We start from the raw sequence: 19,259 nt of genomic DNA, 5'->3' as shown, positions 1-19,259 counted from the left end.
CCTTTTTAACTTGGGAATCGATCAAAAGTGAGTATCCCAATCTCTATAGGCTCGCTTGCGATTATCTGTCAAGGATGGTCACATCTGTGCCTTCAGAACGTCTTTTCTCAAGGACAGGAGAAACGTGTCAGAATCGGTTCCGCTTAAACCCAACCCGAATGGCACGTTTAACATTGATATCATCTCTACCTGATGAGTTTTGGAATAAATAAGACATCTATGATATCCTTTTCTGTAAAAAACTTATAAATTGAAATAAAAAAAACGACACAGCTAGTCTTTTGCTTTGCAAAAGTATGCAAGTATGTATTGTGTTTTCGCTGAGTGATTGTGAACAAACTACAGATACGGAATTTCTACATTGCCTTTTGTATTTTATTGCACTAAATTCAGACACGCATAATGCTGCTCTGCAACTGCATATCGATACATTTTTTGTTGCTACTTGAACAAAAACTTGCTACGATTATAATCCTTAATAAATTATTAATAATTACTTCTTAAATCATTGGATTACATTTTTTTTAAATTTTTTTTATATAAGCTTTGCTGTAGTAAGTTGCTACTAGCAACATTCATTTCAGGAATTGTGTTGTGATTTTTTACTGGGTTTATGAATAACGTATCATTCACTGTACTATAGTATGAATAGAAAAGTTGAGACACCTTACAGATCCTCGTTTACGTCGGGTAACTCCACAAACTCCCGTTTCGGGTTGCCGACCAGCTTTCGTGCCAGCCAGAAAAACTTTTTCTCGAAGCTGTAATTAAACTTGCTGGAATGCCGTGTTACTGCAAATTTTGTTTCCGATGAAATGCGAGTTTTGGCACGCACTTTACGGTCCTTAAAGTCGACTTTATACCGTACCGCACAGGACGGTGGGAATATCTTCACACTTGAACCAAATCTCAATGCAAGTAGGAGACATTCTTATACGTTACTCGGGATGTCACGTAAACATAATGATGGCACACTGTCTCTGAATGTAGTAACCGTCTCCTAGGCCAAATTTCTCATGACTGGCCGTGTTCCAAACGTTAAACCATATAGTGCCACGGGTCGTGTAAAACACGATCGGATGGCACCTCAACTCCCAGCGTGACCACTTTCTTTTTCACGAACTCTCCCGTTATGTTGACGAAGGTAGTTTTTCCGGTTCCATCTCCGACCAGAACGCACTTGAACGTTGGCATATCAGCCTCAGCCATCGTTGTTGCAATCGCTTGTTTGTGAATTCAGATTGAATGATTCAGATTCTTGGAGACAAAATATGATTAGCTTCCCATTTAGTTGTTGCTTTTAGTTATATTTACCTTTGACGAGTTTCTTTCGTTTGCTGCCATGTCAACGAACAAACGCTGTTACTTCGGCAACATTTCGCTATGACGGAGCCGAAAAAGATTTTAAGGCCTGTTCGCCACGGGAATGACACTTCCAATACCAACCTATACAAAAAAAAACGTAGCCAACATAGAGCGGGCCCAAGCTGACAGCTTCATACATGGGCTCAAGCCACGGGAATGACACTTCCAATACCAACCTATACAAAAAAAAACGTAGCCAACATAGAGCGGGCCCAAGCTGACAGCTTCATACATGGGCTCAAGCTGACAACCGAGTCGGATGTGTAAATTGTTAAATTTTGTTAGTTTTAGTTTGATTTTAGCCAAGGTTTTAGCATCACATAGCTAATGCCAGGCAGGCAATTGATGCGAAATACATAAAACTGTGAAAATGGTTAGTTAAATTCGTTTTGTGAATTCACTATGCGTTTGCCGCCTTTTTCATGTGAGCAACGAAAATGTGACGTCATATCAGCCCCCTGGCTCAAGCTGACAACCGAGTCGGATGTGTAAATTGTTAAATTTTGTTAGTTTTAGTTTGATTTTAGCCAAGGTTTTAGCATCACATAGCTAATGCCAGGCAGGCAATTGATGCGAAATACATAAAACTGTGAAAATGGTTAGTTAAATTCGTTTTGTGAATTCACTATGCGTTTGCCGCCTTTTTCATGTGAGCAACGAAAATGTGACGTCATATCAGCCCCCTGGCTCAAGCTGACAACCGAGTCGGATGTGTAAATTGTTAAATTTTGTTAGTTTTAGTTTGATTTTAGCCAAGGTTTTAGCATCACATAGCTAATGCCAGGCAGGCAATTGATGCGAAATACATAAAACTGTGAAAATGGTTAGTTAAATTCGTTTTGTGAATTCACTATGCGTTTGCCGCCTTTTTCATGTGAGCAACGAAAATGTGACGTCATATCAGCCCCCTGCTGTTCGCTCTTACATGAATCTCATGCCGAACTGTCAACGTATGGGTGAAAACAAAAGCAAAAATATTATTTATTTCAATCAACAGCGTCCGTCATAGCGAATTCGGCAAGGGCGGCAACATCGAAAGTCGTGAATCGATTCAATGAACATCGATGTCCCACACTCGATTTAATCGATGTACCGATGTTTTCGAAGCTGCGGACATCGATTCGAAAACATCGATTATTTTCCTTTCGATGCCCAATACTAGAATGAGCAGACGGCGAACCAAGAGTACCATTTTATAGTCACTGGCACTGCCGCTGGCCGCTGCTGCTTGTAAGCTAGTGTAGGTGGTGGGGGAAACCATATCGGCTGCTGCTGCTTAAATGATTGTCCGACACTGATTGAGCAAGCTATCGAACAATTTCGCATGTCTGCGATGGGGATAATGCAAAATGTAATGTTAAGTGCATCGTGTGGGATTCACGTTGGCCATTGCCCTCTGATTCCGCTTGTCTTTGGGACCGGTGTTGCCGTCAATAGCCATCGATGTTGCCGATTGGATTGGAAAAGGGGTGTGGCTTACAAAGTGGTCTCAAGGTTATCATTTGGATCCAAATCCTTTGGTGTATCTAATTGTCATCCGTGCCTGTGAAGCTAGGCGATAACAAGGGAAATGTATGGAAAAATTCGACCTTGAATCTTTACACACATTTTCACTATTTAGCGTATAAAAAATTATTATTAGTATGTTACTATAAAATTGCTGGACATTTTATCTATCCAACGACATATTAACTGTTATGTTTCGTTCAGTAGTATAGTAGCTATTAGCGTTTGAAATATTTCATTCAAACGTTACACTTCTATTTCTCGTTTTTACAAAGTGCTACCCAGTCCCAGTATAGTAAACAAAGACGTAGTCCTACGTCAAAAGAAACTAAATGGAGAGATTTTGTAGAGCAGATCAGTCCGCGTACGAGCTCTAAAGTACTTTGGACTAAAGTACTTTGGATTCTGCACCAGGCGAAGATAGATTAACATACGGTATGCTTAGACAATTGCAACCGAACATCGTGAAGATACTACTAAAGGACTTGAACGAACAATGGAGAAGGGGATGCCCAGACGAAAACCTAAAAACAATTAAAATAGTCGCTATCCCGAAAGCAGGAAAAGATCAATCAAAGCTGGAAGGAAAACGACCGATCTCTCTGGTTCCAACGGTTTTGGAAAAATTGAAAAGCGTTTTAAAAATTAACAACACTCTCCCTGCAAAATCATTTGGTTTTCGCAAAGGACTATCTACAAATACGTGTGTGTCATACGTCACCAATAAAATAATGACAAACAAACGGAATGGAAAATTAACAAGCATAATTTTCGTGGATCTAAGTAACGCCTTCTGCAACGTAAAAGCAGAAACATTAGAAAAAATTATGTTGGAAACTCAAATCCCACCGAAATTAGTTTGCTGGATCACAAATTTTCTGGTCAAACAAACGACAAAAAGTTGACACGAATAATCAGCGAAGGTCTCCCACAGGGGGACGTCCTATCTCCAACTCTATTCAACTTTTATACAAGCAAATTACATACAATACATGTCGACGGAGTTGAACTGGTTCAGTTCGCTGATGATTTTGGCATCATCATCACAGCAAAGTCGATTGGAATGCTAGAAAGCATTGGCTAAACCTTTCTAGATCTTTTCGTAGATGCGACAACAAATCTAAATCTAACAGTTAACCCAGCAAAAACAAAAAGCATACTTTTCCAAGCCAGCAATAAAACACTTGGATATCAAATTAATGGATCGACAATCGAAACGGTTAAATCACATAAGTATCTTGGAGTACATTTAGATAGGAGTATGAGCTTTGGAAAACACACAAAAGAATTAAAAGATAAAGTCAACGAGAGACTAAATATGATTAAGGTTATTAGTGGAATAAAGAACGTTGGACACCCAGAAACAATGTTAAATATACACAAAGCTCTAATTAGAAGCACTCTAGAATACGGATCCACAGTGTATAACAATACAGCTAAAATAAATCTAAATGCCATAGCAGTTATAAACAATCAATGTCTTCGAAAGGCAACGGGATGTTACGAAAACTACACCACTGAATACTCTCTTAGCTATGACAGGGTTGGAGCCCCTAACAATCAGACATGAATACGTCACAGATATAGAAATTGCGCGAAACATCGCACGGCAAAACGCTGTAGGAGAGCAACTTATGGGAACAACAATAAACAACAACTCTGAAGCAAACAAAATCAGCTTCATGGAAAAAGTGTATATGGAACATTTTAAGTTTTTCGACTCGATCATGCCAATCATAACGAAGTGATCGGTATACTCTGGTGTTAAAATATGCCCGACATTAGAAGAATTGTCATTATCGAAAAAGAATACAAATTCACACCACCTCAAACAACTGGTACTGTTCGCCTTTAATGGAACCTATCAAGGACGCACAAAAGTGTTCACCGATGCATCAAAAGAAGGGCACTCATGTGGAATTGGAATTTACGTAGAAGGAATAAATAAAAGCATAACTTACCATCTTGCGAACGAAGTGAGCATTACGGAAGCAGAGCTTATTGCGATCAAAGTAGCACTATACACTATAGCAGAAAACAATCTGTAGGAAGCTGTGATATATACAGATTCACGAGCAGCCTGTGAAATCTTGAAGTTGGCAAAAGAACAGGATGAACGCGAAGAAATAGTAGATGAAATCTTGGAAACAGCAGATAAGTGGAACATCTCATTACAATGGATACCGAGTCACATTGGAGTGATCGGAAATGAGATAGCAGACAAACTAGCAAAAAGAAATACAATAGATGGTCAAATCTTAGAAAATAAAATTTCTTACAAAGATGCTTCCTGGATATTAAAAAGTCGTAAAACACTAAAAACTAGTCATGGTACAATGACTACGCCAAAGAGAAAGGACAAACATTTTTCCAGTTGCAACCAGAGTTCAAAGCGAAACCTTGGTTTATTGGTTTTAAACTGAATGGACAACAAGTTCGATTACTAAATCGTTTAATGGCAGGACATGATTGGTCCAAGTATTGGAAACACAAAATGAAAATAACGGACAACCCAAATTGCGAAGTATGTGAAGAAACCGAGACTGCCGAACATCTTATTTTACACTGTACAAAATTCAACAACATACGCATAAAATACTCATTCATAAAATACAACAAACTAATAGATGTATTTAAAACAAAAAATACAAGTTTATATAAAGAAATTACAGACTTTGTAAAAGAAACCGGTCTAGAAATATAAAAGACCCTAAGCAACCGATACCTTATATACAACAGGGCATATAGTCATAGAAACTGGCCCAAAACACACCAGAATGACATTGACTTCTGGGACAAAAGGAAAAAAAAAGAAAAAGATATTGCCCGTTTCTTTCGCGCTGCTCACTTTTTTGATAGCTTGAAATCGTCGCAGAGAGAATCTGCTTGACTGTATGTAAGTTATAAGTATATATTATGCTTGTCTAGCACGTAAACTATTGATTTATGTCGAATTTGTTTATTCAATCCGGGTTGAAACTGGATGAATTTTATCTGTCAGATAGGAGCAAATGAACACAAAAATTTCATCCAGTTCCAATCCGGATTGAATAAACAAATTCGACATTACTTGACAAAATAAACGATATTTGCCCACGCGACGATTCTGGCGACGGTTTTAATTCATCGCGTACGAAAGGGTGGGAAATTGATAATATGCATAAATTTTTCAGTTGAATGCACTTGTTTTAACAATACGGGTAACCAACGTATCGGTTGGTTATCCTAATTCATAAATAGGAAATTTCTTGAAAACCTCTTAGAACTCATCTGTAGCGTTCCTCTGGCACGATTAAAAAATTAATCAATGCAGGCCACCTTCCGGGTCGCTTGGTATAATCCGGAACAAGTCATCCAAATCCTGGTGCACAATCCGGAACGTCTGGTCAGCCTACTTAGTGTAACAGCACTTAAAAAACCCTTTTTCGTTTTAAAATCTATACGATTTACATTAGAATTTACTGTGAAAACAGCAATAATTATGGTAACTTCAGTGTAACTTTTACAATGCATTTTACTGTTTCAATGTGGTTTTTTTAAAGTTTTTATTAACAACTTAACAATATAACAGTGAAATGCAATGTTTTTTCATTGTGCATTTCTATTTGGGCCACCCCGCAACGGATACGTTTTACCGATGCATGACTGTACCTGAACGTCAATCATGTTTCACCGCAACGTCGCGACGCGAAGCTGTCTGTCATCTGACAGCTCCTCTAGCGTACAGAAACAACAACAACGAAAACTTTTCTGTAGTAAGTTTTACACAAGTTTGATCCCGTTAGTTAAATAGTTAGAGGAGAAAAAATAAAATTTTCCCCCGGAACGATTTGCGCAACCGATGGTGCACAATGTCCACGTTAGGATTAAAAAGTTGTTTCACCTGCTTTCGGCGAACGGAAAACTTCCTGTGCATCGAGGAAAACGACAGCATCAGTGGTGAAAATGTCGAGGAAGTTTTTGCCAAACACTTTTGGTTTACGGTAAGGGGTTTTTGTTGTAAAGTTTAGTGTCAGTAAAATTTTTGTTAATTTTCGGTTTCTTTTTGCTTGTGTAGAGGGACGAATATCAGAACCGAATCGTTTGCACCAGCTGTTGGGAAAAAATCGATGAATTTCACAAATTTTACTGCGAAGTGCAGAAGGTTCATGCCCCCACTATGTTGGCCCATATTAAGCTAGAACCGAGTGACGATACGCCGGAAGATTCGATGATGATGCTGGTGGAAGGTTTCGATGCGGGTAAACACAAATTCGATTCCGAAGGCAACGAGGAGACGGAGCTTTTTGCAAGGTACCGTAACCGTTGTGCTGAATACGATATTCATCTCACAGAATTGTGATTTTTTCTCGTTATTTTTAGTCAAATGATAGTTTCGACTATATATAAATCGGAAGATCAAGCATCGCCCTCAGTTGGGGCGGAAAATGATGCAAAATTTGAACAGCCTACTAGGGTGAAGCATGAAAATGACGAAGACAAGAGCGACGAGGAGGACGATGATGAAAGTTCCGACGAGGATTACCAACCGACCAAAGAGGTTAAGCAGTCGGATTCCGAATCCGATTCGAACATTCCGCTGGCAAAGCGTTCGGCAGCTAAACGGGCAAAAACTAAAAAGCGAACGGTCTCAAGCAGGACGAACGAGCGCAACGAGAGCTTCTCCTGCCATAAGTGCGTCGAAGCCGGCACGGATAACGGGGAAACGTTCAAATCGTTCTACTGGATGAAGCAGCACTTCCAGAAGGTGCACAGTACGGCTTGTTACATATTTTGCTGCAATAAAAAGTGGCCATCGACACGCAGCTACAATCTACATGTTGATACGCAGCATAATGTTAAACCGCAGACGAAAAAGCTGCGTTGCGTCGAGTGTGCCCGTTGGTTTAAGGATGAGCGCATATTTGCCCAGCACATGTTCCTGGTGCACACACCGGAGGAAGCAAAGCTGTTCAAATGCGTTCGCTGTCCGAAAGCATTTGCCGTAGAGGATCAGCTTAACAGTCACATCAAATGGCACGACGAGGTTGAACAGCGGAACCATCACTGTCCGATATGCAACCGGTACTTCCTGGGTGCCGGAAATCTTCAGAACCATAACATAAGCCATCACAGTGACCTATCAGCACAAACGACGGCGGCGGACGGGGGGACTTCGTCGGGGCCGGCTCAGAACGCGCCGGCTGACGATGAGGATCACGATGGCGAGGAGGACAGCGACCCGGAGTCCGCTGAGCGGACGACGGCTGGTGCTGATGATGATTTGGAACATCCACCCAAGCGAAAACGTTGCGGCCCGGAGGAGATAGAGAAGCAAGAGTCCATCATCAAGCAGTTTGTTTCGTTCAACTGCACCCGGTGCGAGTTTGTGGGCGTTTCGTTCCAGAAGCTGAAGCAGCACAACCTGAAGGTTCACAAGGCGACGGGAAGTATCGTGATATGCTGCGAGCGTCGGTTCGGTAAAAGATTACGCCTGTACGAGCACTGTTTGCGCCATTTGAATCCGGACCACTTCAAGTGCGACAAATGCGGTAAAACGTTTACCGACAGTCACGGGTTGAAGCATCACAACTGGTGGATTCACACACCCGTCTCGGAGCGACCGTTCAAGTGTGACATTTGCGGGGACGCCTTTGTTAAGGACTACCTGCTGAAGGCACACATGGAGAAGCACATCGAAAAGGAACGGAAGACGCACACCTGCGAGCAGTGCGGACGAATCTACACGACCGGGTTGCAGCTGAAGATGCACATGCAGGCTCAGCACGGTGCGCTGAGCGATTGGGTGTGCGATATATGCGCTAAGGGATTCACCCATCGAGCGCTGCTCGAGCAGCACCGGCTGACGCACTCCGAGGAAGGCCTGAAGGCGCTGCGCAAACAGTGCGAGAAATGTCACAGATGGTAAGCCAACGTCGGTTGTCGCATTTGGAATTGAGTTGGATTAAATTATGGTTGTTTTCAGGTTAACGAACAATCGGAACTATCTGCGGCACAAGCGGCGCTGCTTCAACCCGAACGGTCCGGTTCGGTGCGAGATATGCGGGCACGAATCGGTCAACGAAACGGCCCTCAAGTCACACTTCCGGCTGCATCATTCCAACCGACCGAAGTATGCGTGCAGTTTCTGTGGCAAGGAGTTTAAGAAGCAGCTGCGCTGCAAGGTACGCTCCAAACCTACGTATTATTTTTGGGGAGGAAAACTTTAACGAATTCTTTTCTTTTCTTCAGGAACACGAAGCCAACCATACCGGTGATGTATTGTACAAGTGTCCGTTCTGTCCGCGGATGTGTAATTCCAGCTCGAATATGTACACCCACAAGAAGACGGTACACCCGGAACAGTGGGCGGCAGCGATGGCTGCCAAGTTCTTTACGCCATCCAACTAAGCTGAGTGAGGGGCTGAGGCGGTGCGCGGTGGTTTAGGCTTAGGTGACTGTTCATTTTAATCGACACTTCTTGATATATCCGTTGAACGTAATGATGTGTATTGTATTTGTATAACTATCCCTCTATTATGTAATAAAGAATTTTCAATTTGCTTGAAAAGAGACATGCCTATTCGAGTGGTCTTGGTGAAATTTTTACGATGCCGAAAGAGACAAGAAAAAGAGAACGTTTCTCATTCGTATTTCTCTCAACTGCACAGATATCCTTTTGTTTTTCTGTTTTTCTTCGTTTCCTGACAATTTTTTCTTATTTTCAGTTTTGTTTTTCGTTTTTTGTTGTTTTTTCTCCCTTATTTTCGTCTTCTTCTTCTCTTCCATTTTTCCTCTTTTTCTGTCCTGTTTTACCATCTGCAGCCGACGCTAGTACGTAAAATTTAAACGTCCCCATGCTGACGACGCTGGTATAAAACCGGTTTCCTTGGCAACGGAAGTTGTTTGGTCTAAGCAGGCGAAATGAAAATTTTCACATTCTCGAAAAACCTAAGGGCCGAACAAGCTAAGCATTTTTCAAGCTCATGGAATAAGCTAGATTATAACAAGTATTCTGTCTCTAATATGAGTGGATCAGAAGGAAAGCGGTGTAAGTGACAAAAAGTAAATTTCGAGAAAATCAGATCCAAAGTTAACATCGTCTAAAAAAATCGTTAGATTATACAATAGAAAACTGATGACGCATTATGGTTGTGTTAGCTTTACATTATTAAATTCTATTGAAATCTTGGAGAACCACTTTGATTTTCGGGACTTATAAGATAGTTTTGAAAATGTTATTTGCACTTACACCCCTTTCCTTCTCAGTTATGTACTTGTACCCCTTTCATTCCAAACGATTATAGGGAATTACTGCTTGGAGTGAAAAGGGTGCAAGTGCAAATCTTGGAAACATATTACAATCGTCTTCATTGAAAGGTAGGTTAGCGGGCAGGCAGCAGTAGTTAAGGATTTTCTCGCTACGTGGCGCTAGTGCCGATGTAATATTCTTGTATAGGCTGTATCTTACGCTACTGACTATTTAGAAAGTTGCAGTCTTCGGGAAGCTTGTTCAAATGATTGTCATCTCGAAAATGACATTGAAAATAATTCAGGATATTCTCAACGTGCAGCGCTAGTGTATATGCGACCTCGTTTTATTTGCTATCAGGCTTGGCATACACTTTTCGCTTCGATTTTGCTCTTTTGATTACTGCATCTCAGCCAAGCAAAATTTGAAAAAGTGATGTATGGGGCGTTTGTAGAATTTGTTACTATCTACAATATTGCTGAACCATTACCCATAACCATTACTGTGCATTTTGTATTTATGGCGCTATAAGGCTGCTACCCTCTTGGTAGCAAAAAGAGCGCTCTTTTTGCTACCAACGGTATTGCTGCCCTACAGCGCCGTAAATACCAAAGATAAAACTTCACTTTCTTCAGCAATATTATAGATAATTACTAGCTCTACAAATTCCCCATACACCACTTTTTCAAATTCTGCTTGACTGAGGAGCAGTAATCAAAAGAGCAAAATCTGTTTCTGTTTCTGTTTGCAGCACAAGGTGGGGCAGTTAGAGCCAAGTCTGTCCAGGGCTGAGATAAGGTGGTTGTGATAATGATAAAAGAATCCGTGCGGATTACGCTAGCGCCATAATGTGTTGGTGATTATGGATTAATGGGCGGAAGAAGAGTGACAGAACTTGGCTCGATATAATTGTGTGCTTGGTCAATATAGCATAAGATGGCTTGTACTTATCTTGTTTTCTCCTTCCTTTGTTTGTTTCCTCATCTTGTTCGTAGTCAATCTTGATTAAACCTGAAGCAGGCTCCACGCCGGCCGTCCTCTCCATCGTTGTCACCAGTGTGGTCATCTGTGGCTGGTCTCTTGCCTCCCCTCACAGCAACATTATTGTTGCCGTGAGAAGAAGCGATAGAGATCAGGCAGAAAAGAAAAGAAAAGAAAAGAAAAGAAAAGAGGAATTTTTTAGTCAACATGTTGATTGCAATTTTCAAGTTAGTAATATCACGAGAATTCTATGTCTGTCCATCACCTATGCTACTACCGACTAACTACTCGCTAGGCTGGACGCTACTCATCTCCCAAATACCCATGTCATCACGATTGACCCAGCGCTGTTCCACAACCTATGCTCATTAAAAGCCACAGCCGCTTCTTTATCTACCATCTTTGCGGTATTGTAGCTGTTGGCGTTAATTTTCGAATATTTTGTGTGGAATATTATTCAAGAGCAATATTATCGCTCAGAACTATCGAAAAACTACTTGAACTTCCGAAAACTAGAGCAGATGCAATATAATGGGGACTGGTACTCGCTCGTATTATTCCCGGTGGCATTAATTGCATATTTGTAGCGGTAGTCAACCGATTTGTCGGTATGCTCTTCAGACCGTGGTCAATTGAAATGATTCTGTAACTAAGAAGGGATGAGGTGGATCAAGAAGAACTTCACTTGGAGATATGTATATATGCCGTGTTAAGTCTTAAGTGCAAGCTGTCACTGAAGCAAGACTTAATAAGATGTTAACGACGTTGATAATTCTGTGAGGATGGTATTGAATCGATCCTCATTCCAAACCTCATTCCATGGCCATATATTGTGTACTATGACCCCATTTTAGGAAGTGGGAATGATGGTATATTGAGGACAGCCCTTCGCTATCGCTTGAATCAGCCAGAGAATCAAATACCTGTTTTTACTTGAAGAAGTTTTAACTCTAAGAAGATTTAGTTAGAAATGGAATTTCAGTTGAAGTCTGCCAGCATTGGGCAATGGACAGAACAAAATATATATCGAGGCTATAAAGCTTTTCGAGAGATCCACTAAGTCCGACCGCGACGACAGCCGCAAGAATGGAGAGGAGCAGGCCGCCGGTGAGTTGCCACCGTTCGACTTGATGGACTCTCCGACAGAGGCTCATCAGCATTAGGAGGGCCCTTGGGAGACAAACAGCGTCATTCATGATCATTTTATGTTGTTAGTTGAATACCGTTAACGCGGTTAGTCACAAGACATGCAAACCATTCTAATAAGGAGGGAAAAAAAATAATTATAATTAATTACATCCAAAACAATACAATAGAGGTGACAGTAACAGTAACGATAGCAATATTAGTAATAATAGTAATAACATAGGAAACTGACACAGGAACACAGCTACTGACTATAACTTCCTGCCCATTAATAATTGTAGTTTGGCAGCATAGGTATAAAAAGAATTTCCGACTCATCATAGAACACTCAAACATATATTCGTTCGTACCTATACACCCATGCACACTCATACATGCATACACATGTATACATGTACGTGTGTGTATATTTTTCTGTGCTGTGCTGTCTATAATCACATAACAGCCACAAATTCTATGGCAATCTCATAGAAAATGTCTCGATTACGCAAATAAAGACATCACATCATTTTTGAACACTCGTTCGTTCTAACTAGCGATAAATTTTAATTTTCATGAGTAAGTAAAAATCTCATGAATGGTGGGTAGGATTTGGTTTCAGTTTTCTAGAGAAATTTCTGTGCATACCAGCAATTCATCTAGGAAACTGAGTAAGCCCTCCCGGTGCTTCGGCCCAAACGGATTGAATTTAAAATCAATTCCGTTCGATTTCGCTCCATTCCGCTTTACGAGACACATGCTACACATAAAGCTAAATTATGCAATACTATACTACATACTACACATATATCTAACTTAAACTATATTACATTCTACATGCGGAATTAAGTTTAGGATTGTGCCGAAGTGCGCGACAAACCACCTACCCATGGGAGGGAATTACCAGACACCGTCCTTTTGAGGATAAAAGCATGCTTATATGAAGATATAAAATCAGAGGGGTTGTGTACAAGACACGACCGCATATATAGGTGACGCAGGACTACGTAAGTCTCTTTGTAGTGATAGTAGCATGTATCCATGCTTGTAATCATTCGATTCTTCATGTATATATGCTATATGCAACATATATACATGCTACATGCGTTGTATGTAACATTTATCAAAGTAGTAACATTGCATACGTTCAATTCTCAAAAGATTGTGCATTTGAAAACAATTTAACAAAATCAAGAACACAAACTATTGCTTTCCTGCTACCTTACTGAAATTAAAAATTGTTTTATTACCCATTGTTCCCCACGTTGAAGGGATTTTACCAATTAAATCCTATTTTATCAACAGCACATCTTTTCAATACACTTCTAATAAAACGGTAAGCATGCGTATTCACGGAAAACTAACAGTCATTGACTTTTCGTCGGAAAGCCCAATTTCGGAAGCAGCTTTTCGGCCCAAAAGCGGGATTGTGTTTATAAAAATGTACATACTGCATTCTTCTTGCCAATCTAAACACAGCGAATATATTTTCATAAACCGAATTTTTGTTTCAAACAAAAAAACTGCTTTTAAAATTGGCAGAATCGATGATGACTAATTTCACCTTCATATAAAGTCGTATTATAACCGAGCACTACAGCTGTAGCACATTTTTCCAACACAGATATCAAATTCGTCGAGGTTTAATCGTCTCGCAGTAAAGAATTTGCGATCTGTCAGGACAACTAGCTTGTGTCATTTTTTCTGGCACACTTCCCTAACACAGACATCAAATTGGACTAGGTTTAATCGCGTTCGTAAGAAATCTGTTGGCACGAGGGGGCTTTGTCACTCTTTCTGGCGTACTTCCCAAGCAAGGAAATCAAAATGGTCTAGGTTTAACCGCGGTGTTAAGAAATCTTGTTGAAATGCGGGAACTTGGTCACTTGTTTTGGCTTACTTCCCAAGCACAGATATCAAATTGGTATAGGTTTAGATCATCGCAAGGAATCTTCCAACCAATCACGAAGTGAGAATTCTGGTAAAACATAGGTTCATTATTTTCAATTTTTCAATAGTTCAACATCAAGAATCCATACTTTTCTTCATTTGGGTCAATTCTTAGAAGATTTTCCAATCGATTGGTGTAAGAATATTGAAAATCGATAGGAAAACCGCTGAGCTATTAGCGCTCAAAACCTTTCATTTTTCGTGACGCTCGCATTTTTCGATTTTTTGGAATGACACCCTATCTCAAAACTTGCCGTAAGACGTAGTCCTACGTCAAAAGATTGTTGTTCTCCGGCGATCAAAATAAAGTTTATTGGGCCAGCAATAATTATTTAAACAAACCATTGGGTTTGGATTTAATGCATTTTCATGCGCATTGTTGTGGTGATTTAGTGTTTCATTTGGTGTTAACTTGATATTAATCGCTATCACTTGTTCACGGCAGGCAATGTTTCAAAGTACCGATTATTGAAATTAAAATATCCGCGACACCGCCCGTGTTACCGTTGGTGGTACAGCAGAATAAGGACTTATCAAACCAAATAGCAATCAACGAGAAAAGGTAGTATGGTGAATGTATGGTGATGAAAGTAGAATGGTGGCGTTGCAACAGAAACAAAATCAATCCTTTCTTAGCAACGATCAAGTTCAGTTCAACATTTATTGTGTGCTTGTGAATAATCGAATAAACTTATTATAATTGGCGACCCCAAAGAAGTTTCATCAATTATCACATCTGGCGACGAGAAGAACCCATCGGATTCGGCTAATAAATTGATAAGTTAAGAAAAATATGCAAATCGTATAAGAACGATACATGCCTAAGCGATACCTCGTTACGAACGAGAGTTCCCCCTGAAGTCTGTACGCCTAAGCGATGGAGAAAATCCGGTCGGGTCAGGCAAAAGTAAGAGTTCCTCGTTTCGAACGAGAATTTCCTGAGCAACGAACAAAGTACTGTTGGGTCAGGAATAAAAAAAAGCCTCAAGTGAGGAGCCTAAGCGATGGAAAATTCCGATCGGGTCAGGCAAAACGAGACATTCTTATCCAGTTAAAATCAAATCATTTTTTTTTAAAAAAAGGTGTTCCATAGCAACGAGAAAAACATGTTTCACAGAATAAATATAATGTAGCGAACAATGCAGCTGGTTGCATAGCAACAAGAGAAACATGTTTAGGTTGTTTTTCAACACAAAAGAAAAACTTAGAAGATAAAATAACACACTTCATTAATTTACAAAATAATTCCTTAAATATATCAAATTGATTAATCATTTTCACAGAAATGGATGACCAAATCCTCAAGATTCCACCGTTCGAATGCGACAACGTTCCCATGTTGGAACTTAGGCAGAAATGGGTCGACTACAAAAAGCAGTTTGAATATATTGCTCAAGCATTAAGCAAGATAAAGAACAAAAAGCTTAAAAATATTTTCCTGGCTGTGGCTGGACGACAATTACAGAGAGTATACGAGAGCTTGCCGGCGGCTATCGACAATCCTGAAAATGATGAAATACATATCGGCGTTAAAATACGTATTAATATTGATGAAAGCATCCCACCGGTAGCTCAGCACGTTCGGCGCATTCCCATTGCTCTCCGACAGCATGTGGGAGACCAACTAAATAGACTTCTGGAGTTGGGAATAATTGAAAAGGTAGATGAACCAAGCCCGTGGGTATCTCCCGTCGTGGTTGTTATTAAAGATAACGGTGATGTACGCTTATGCATAGATATGCGGCGTGCAAATACTGCAACTAGAAGAGAATACCACATGATACCGACGCTAGACGATCTCCTCACGAGGCTAAATGGATCGAAATGGTTTTCCCGACTTGACATCAAAGACGCCTATCACCGAGTTGAACTGCACGAATCAAGCCGATACATAACGACGTTTATCACGCATCTTGGCATGTTTAGATACATCAGATTGATGTTTGCCATCTGCAGTGCCTCTGAGCACTTCCAAAAAATTATTGAGCAAATTCTGAGCAGTTGTCCGAGCACATTCAATCACCAAGACGATATTGTTATATATGGCAAAACGGAATCTGAGCACCATGCAGCTCTCAAAGATGCTCTGCAAACACTAGAATCACACAACGTTGTTTTAAACACAAAAAAAGTGCCAATTCAGTGTTACTGAAACTGATTTCCTGGGTCACCATATTTCTCAACAGGGAGTCAAACCAATGGACGGCAAAATAATAGCTGTTCAGCAGTTCCGGCCTCCTAGGACTGCAGAGGAAGTGCGGAGCTTCCTGGGACTCGTAGGATATATTGGCAGGTTTATCCCCGATCGCGCCACGAAAACTTTCAACCTTCGCCAGTTGATAATAGGTAAACAAAAATTCAATTGGACAAATGAGCACCAAAAAGCTTTCGATAGTTTAAAGAAGGCTGTTTGTTCAGCACCAGTGCTTGAGTATTTTGGCAATAACCGCCGAACCAGAGTGATTGCAGATGCATCACCGGTAGGGTTAGGTGCTGTTCTGATACAGTATGAAGTATGAAGATAATAAACCTGTTGTTATTTACGCCAGCAAGAGCCTCCAACCGAACGCCGTTATTGCCAAACTGAAAAGGATGCACTCGCCATCGTTTGGAGCGTTGAGAAATTTCGGCTATATCTCATTGGAAGAGACTGGACACCGATCACCGACCTTTAACAACAATTTTTAAACCAACATCACAACCTCCTGGGCGCATAGAGAGGTGGGTGCTCAGATTACAACCCTTCAAATTCCGAATAATTTATAAGCCCGGCAAAGAGAACATAGCAGATTCGTTGTCTCGACTCTCTTCAGCAACCGATAGTAAAGACGTAGATAATTGTGACAATCAGATCTATATCAATGCTATCACCGAATCGGTAGCCATTGATGTAACAGAGATAAAATACGCCTTGGATACTGACCCTGAACTACTATTAGTTAAAGATGCGTTGGAAACAGCTGATTGGACCAATGAAACAATTAGGAGTAAGCGGATAAGCGGATGTATTCCCCAAAGTCTGCGAGCAAGGATGCTACAGCTTGCGCACGAAGGCCATCCTGGAGAGACATTAATGCTATCTCGGTTATGTGATCGAGTATGGTGGCCTGGAATGGATGACGAGGCAAGAAGAACAGTGAAAAATTGTGAAGGATGTCGGCTAGTAAGTAAGCCTTCAGCCCCCGAACCAATGTACCATCCTACAATGCCGGGAGAACCTTGGATAGATGTCGCAATGGACTTCCTTGGGTCACTGCCGTCAAATGAATATTTGCTAGTAATCGTGGATTACTACAGCCGTTACAAAGAAGTGTGCATAATGAGAAAAATCACGTCAGAAGAAACAATCAAACGCATAGAACCCATTTTTTGTTCGGCAAGGTTATCCTAGGACGATAACTTTGGACAATGGTCGTCAATTCATCAGCACAGAGTTTAAAGATTATTGTCAGACGAGAAATATTAAATTAAATCATACTGCTCCATATTGGCCTCAAGCTAATGGAGAAGTCGAGAGACAAAACCGTTCACTTCTAAAACTACTTAAAATCAGTCATTCAATGAATCGCGATTGGAAGACAGATTTGCTTCAATATCTTTTAATGTGTAACACAATCCCACACACCGTTACCGGCAAGGCTCCCTCCGTGTTACTACAAGGTAGAATCATTCGTTCTAAGCTTCCATCAATTAGTGCCATCGAAACAGCGCCCCTAGTGACCTCAGACATTTAAGATAGAGACACTATTTCGAAATACAGAGGAAAGGAAAGAGAAGACTTGAGGCGCCTTGCACAGGTGTCTACCATCCAAAAAGGAGACCGTGTGTTGTTACAAAACATTATTTCAACCGGAAAGCTAGCTTCAATATTTGGAAGAACTGTGTACGACGTTTTAGATAGAATTGAAAACAGGGTGAAAATTCTTGATCCTATATCTGGGAGTGTACTAGAAAGGAACACAGCTCATCTTAAGAAAATTGACAGCTTTGGATCTAAACCTGTGACTGAATTTCCGTTTAATCAAAATGAAAATAGTACAATAAGGAACCCAGGATCAAGTGAACAGTCCGAACCGATACAACCTGTTCGTCCATCTCGTCTGGTATGCAGACCTTCATGACAACAGGATTTTGTCATCGATAGGACAAAATTTATTGTGTGCTTGTGAATAATTGAATAAACTTATTATAATTGGCGACCCCAAAGAAGTTTCATCAATTATCACCAATTATCAAAAACAACCATCCCTTTCTTGCAGTCTTATACGAAAACAGGGATTTATTCGTGCATATGACGTGACGCAACAGCACCCGCAGTGAAGAATCAATCACATTCACAGCATAGCGACACTGTTATCCAAAAATAGGTTATGGACGGACGTTTATTGGCGACTGATGTGCTAGGTACGTGGGCGCTCTCGAATCGCGTAGAGGGTTGCTGTGGAGGTGACGGAGACTGTGCTGTTCTTGTAAGTTGTTCAGTTATTCTAGCCTTTGCGGACGACCTCGACATTATTGCTAGAAATCTTGGAACGGCGGAGGCAGTCTACGTCAGACTAAAAACGGAGGTTAGAAGGAAGGTCGAAAACCAAATATATGATAGAAAGAGACCCCACAGATAACGTTTGCCTCTCACGGACAGTGACTATTGACGTCGATGAACGTGGACGTGGTTGATGAGTTCGTGTACATATTTGGGATCACTGGCTAGCGCCGACTATAATACGAGTAAGGAGATTCAACAACGCATTCAAGCTGGAAGTCGAGCCTACTTTTCCGTCCGCAAGACGGTTTCGATTAAGGAGCATACGCCGTTACACAAAGTTGACGATATACAAAACGCTAATCAAACCGGTAGCTCTCTACGGACACTGTAACTTTGCTTACGACTAGCATGTGTCGAATGTTTCCGGAGAGGACTTATCGGGCTCGACACTTTCGAAATCGAAATTTGCCCATGTTTCCCGTCCATAAGAGTGGCGACAATATATGATACGATATGATTCTTCGTATAGGTCATCTCACAATTGTAGAACAAACAAAATATTGTTCGGTTCATCATAAACAGGTGCAAACACTTGTTCGAATACTATAATATTTT

At 40.7% G+C, this 19,259-nt stretch overlaps 1 protein-coding gene and 1 pseudogene across 1 annotated transcript; one reads left to right on the top strand and one right to left on the bottom strand.

Moving 5' to 3' along the window:
- Window positions 1-301: 301 nt before the first annotated feature.
- On the bottom strand, window positions 302-1,412 carry LOC128742749 (GTP-binding nuclear protein Ran-like; annotated as a pseudogene).
- A 5,210-nt stretch (window positions 1,413-6,622) lies between these two features.
- Window positions 6,623-9,379, top strand: LOC128743094 (transcription factor grauzone-like). Its single transcript, XM_053839618.1, has 5 exons — window positions 6,623-6,854; window positions 6,929-7,164; window positions 7,234-8,775; window positions 8,837-9,035; window positions 9,103-9,379. Exons 1-5 carry the CDS (start codon window positions 6,723-6,725, stop codon window positions 9,259-9,261), a joined length of 2,268 nt encoding a protein of 755 aa, XP_053695593.1. The 5' UTR covers window positions 6,623-6,722; the 3' UTR covers window positions 9,262-9,379.
- The last annotated feature ends 9,880 nt before the right edge of the window (window positions 9,380-19,259 follow it).

The sequence above is a fragment of the Sabethes cyaneus genome, chromosome 1 (assembly GCF_943734655.1).
Source record: "Sabethes cyaneus chromosome 1, idSabCyanKW18_F2, whole genome shotgun sequence".
NCBI lineage: Eukaryota > Metazoa > Arthropoda > Insecta > Diptera > Culicidae > Sabethes > Sabethes cyaneus.
The sequence above is the reverse complement of the archived record's forward strand: the minus strand, read 5'-3'. Positions and strand labels throughout refer to the sequence as shown.

Coding starts and splice junctions, on each gene's coding strand:
- LOC128743094 (XM_053839618.1), top strand. CDS start 6,723: ATGTCCACGTTAGGATTAAAAAGTTGTTTCACCTGCTTTCGGCGAACG. Junction 7,165..7,233: donor GAGACGGAGCTTTTTGCAAG/GTACCGTAACCG, acceptor CGTTATTTTTAG/TCAAATGATAGTTTCGACTA. Junction 9,036..9,102: donor AGAAGCAGCTGCGCTGCAAG/GTACGCTCCAAA, acceptor TCTTTTCTTCAG/GAACACGAAGCCAACCATAC.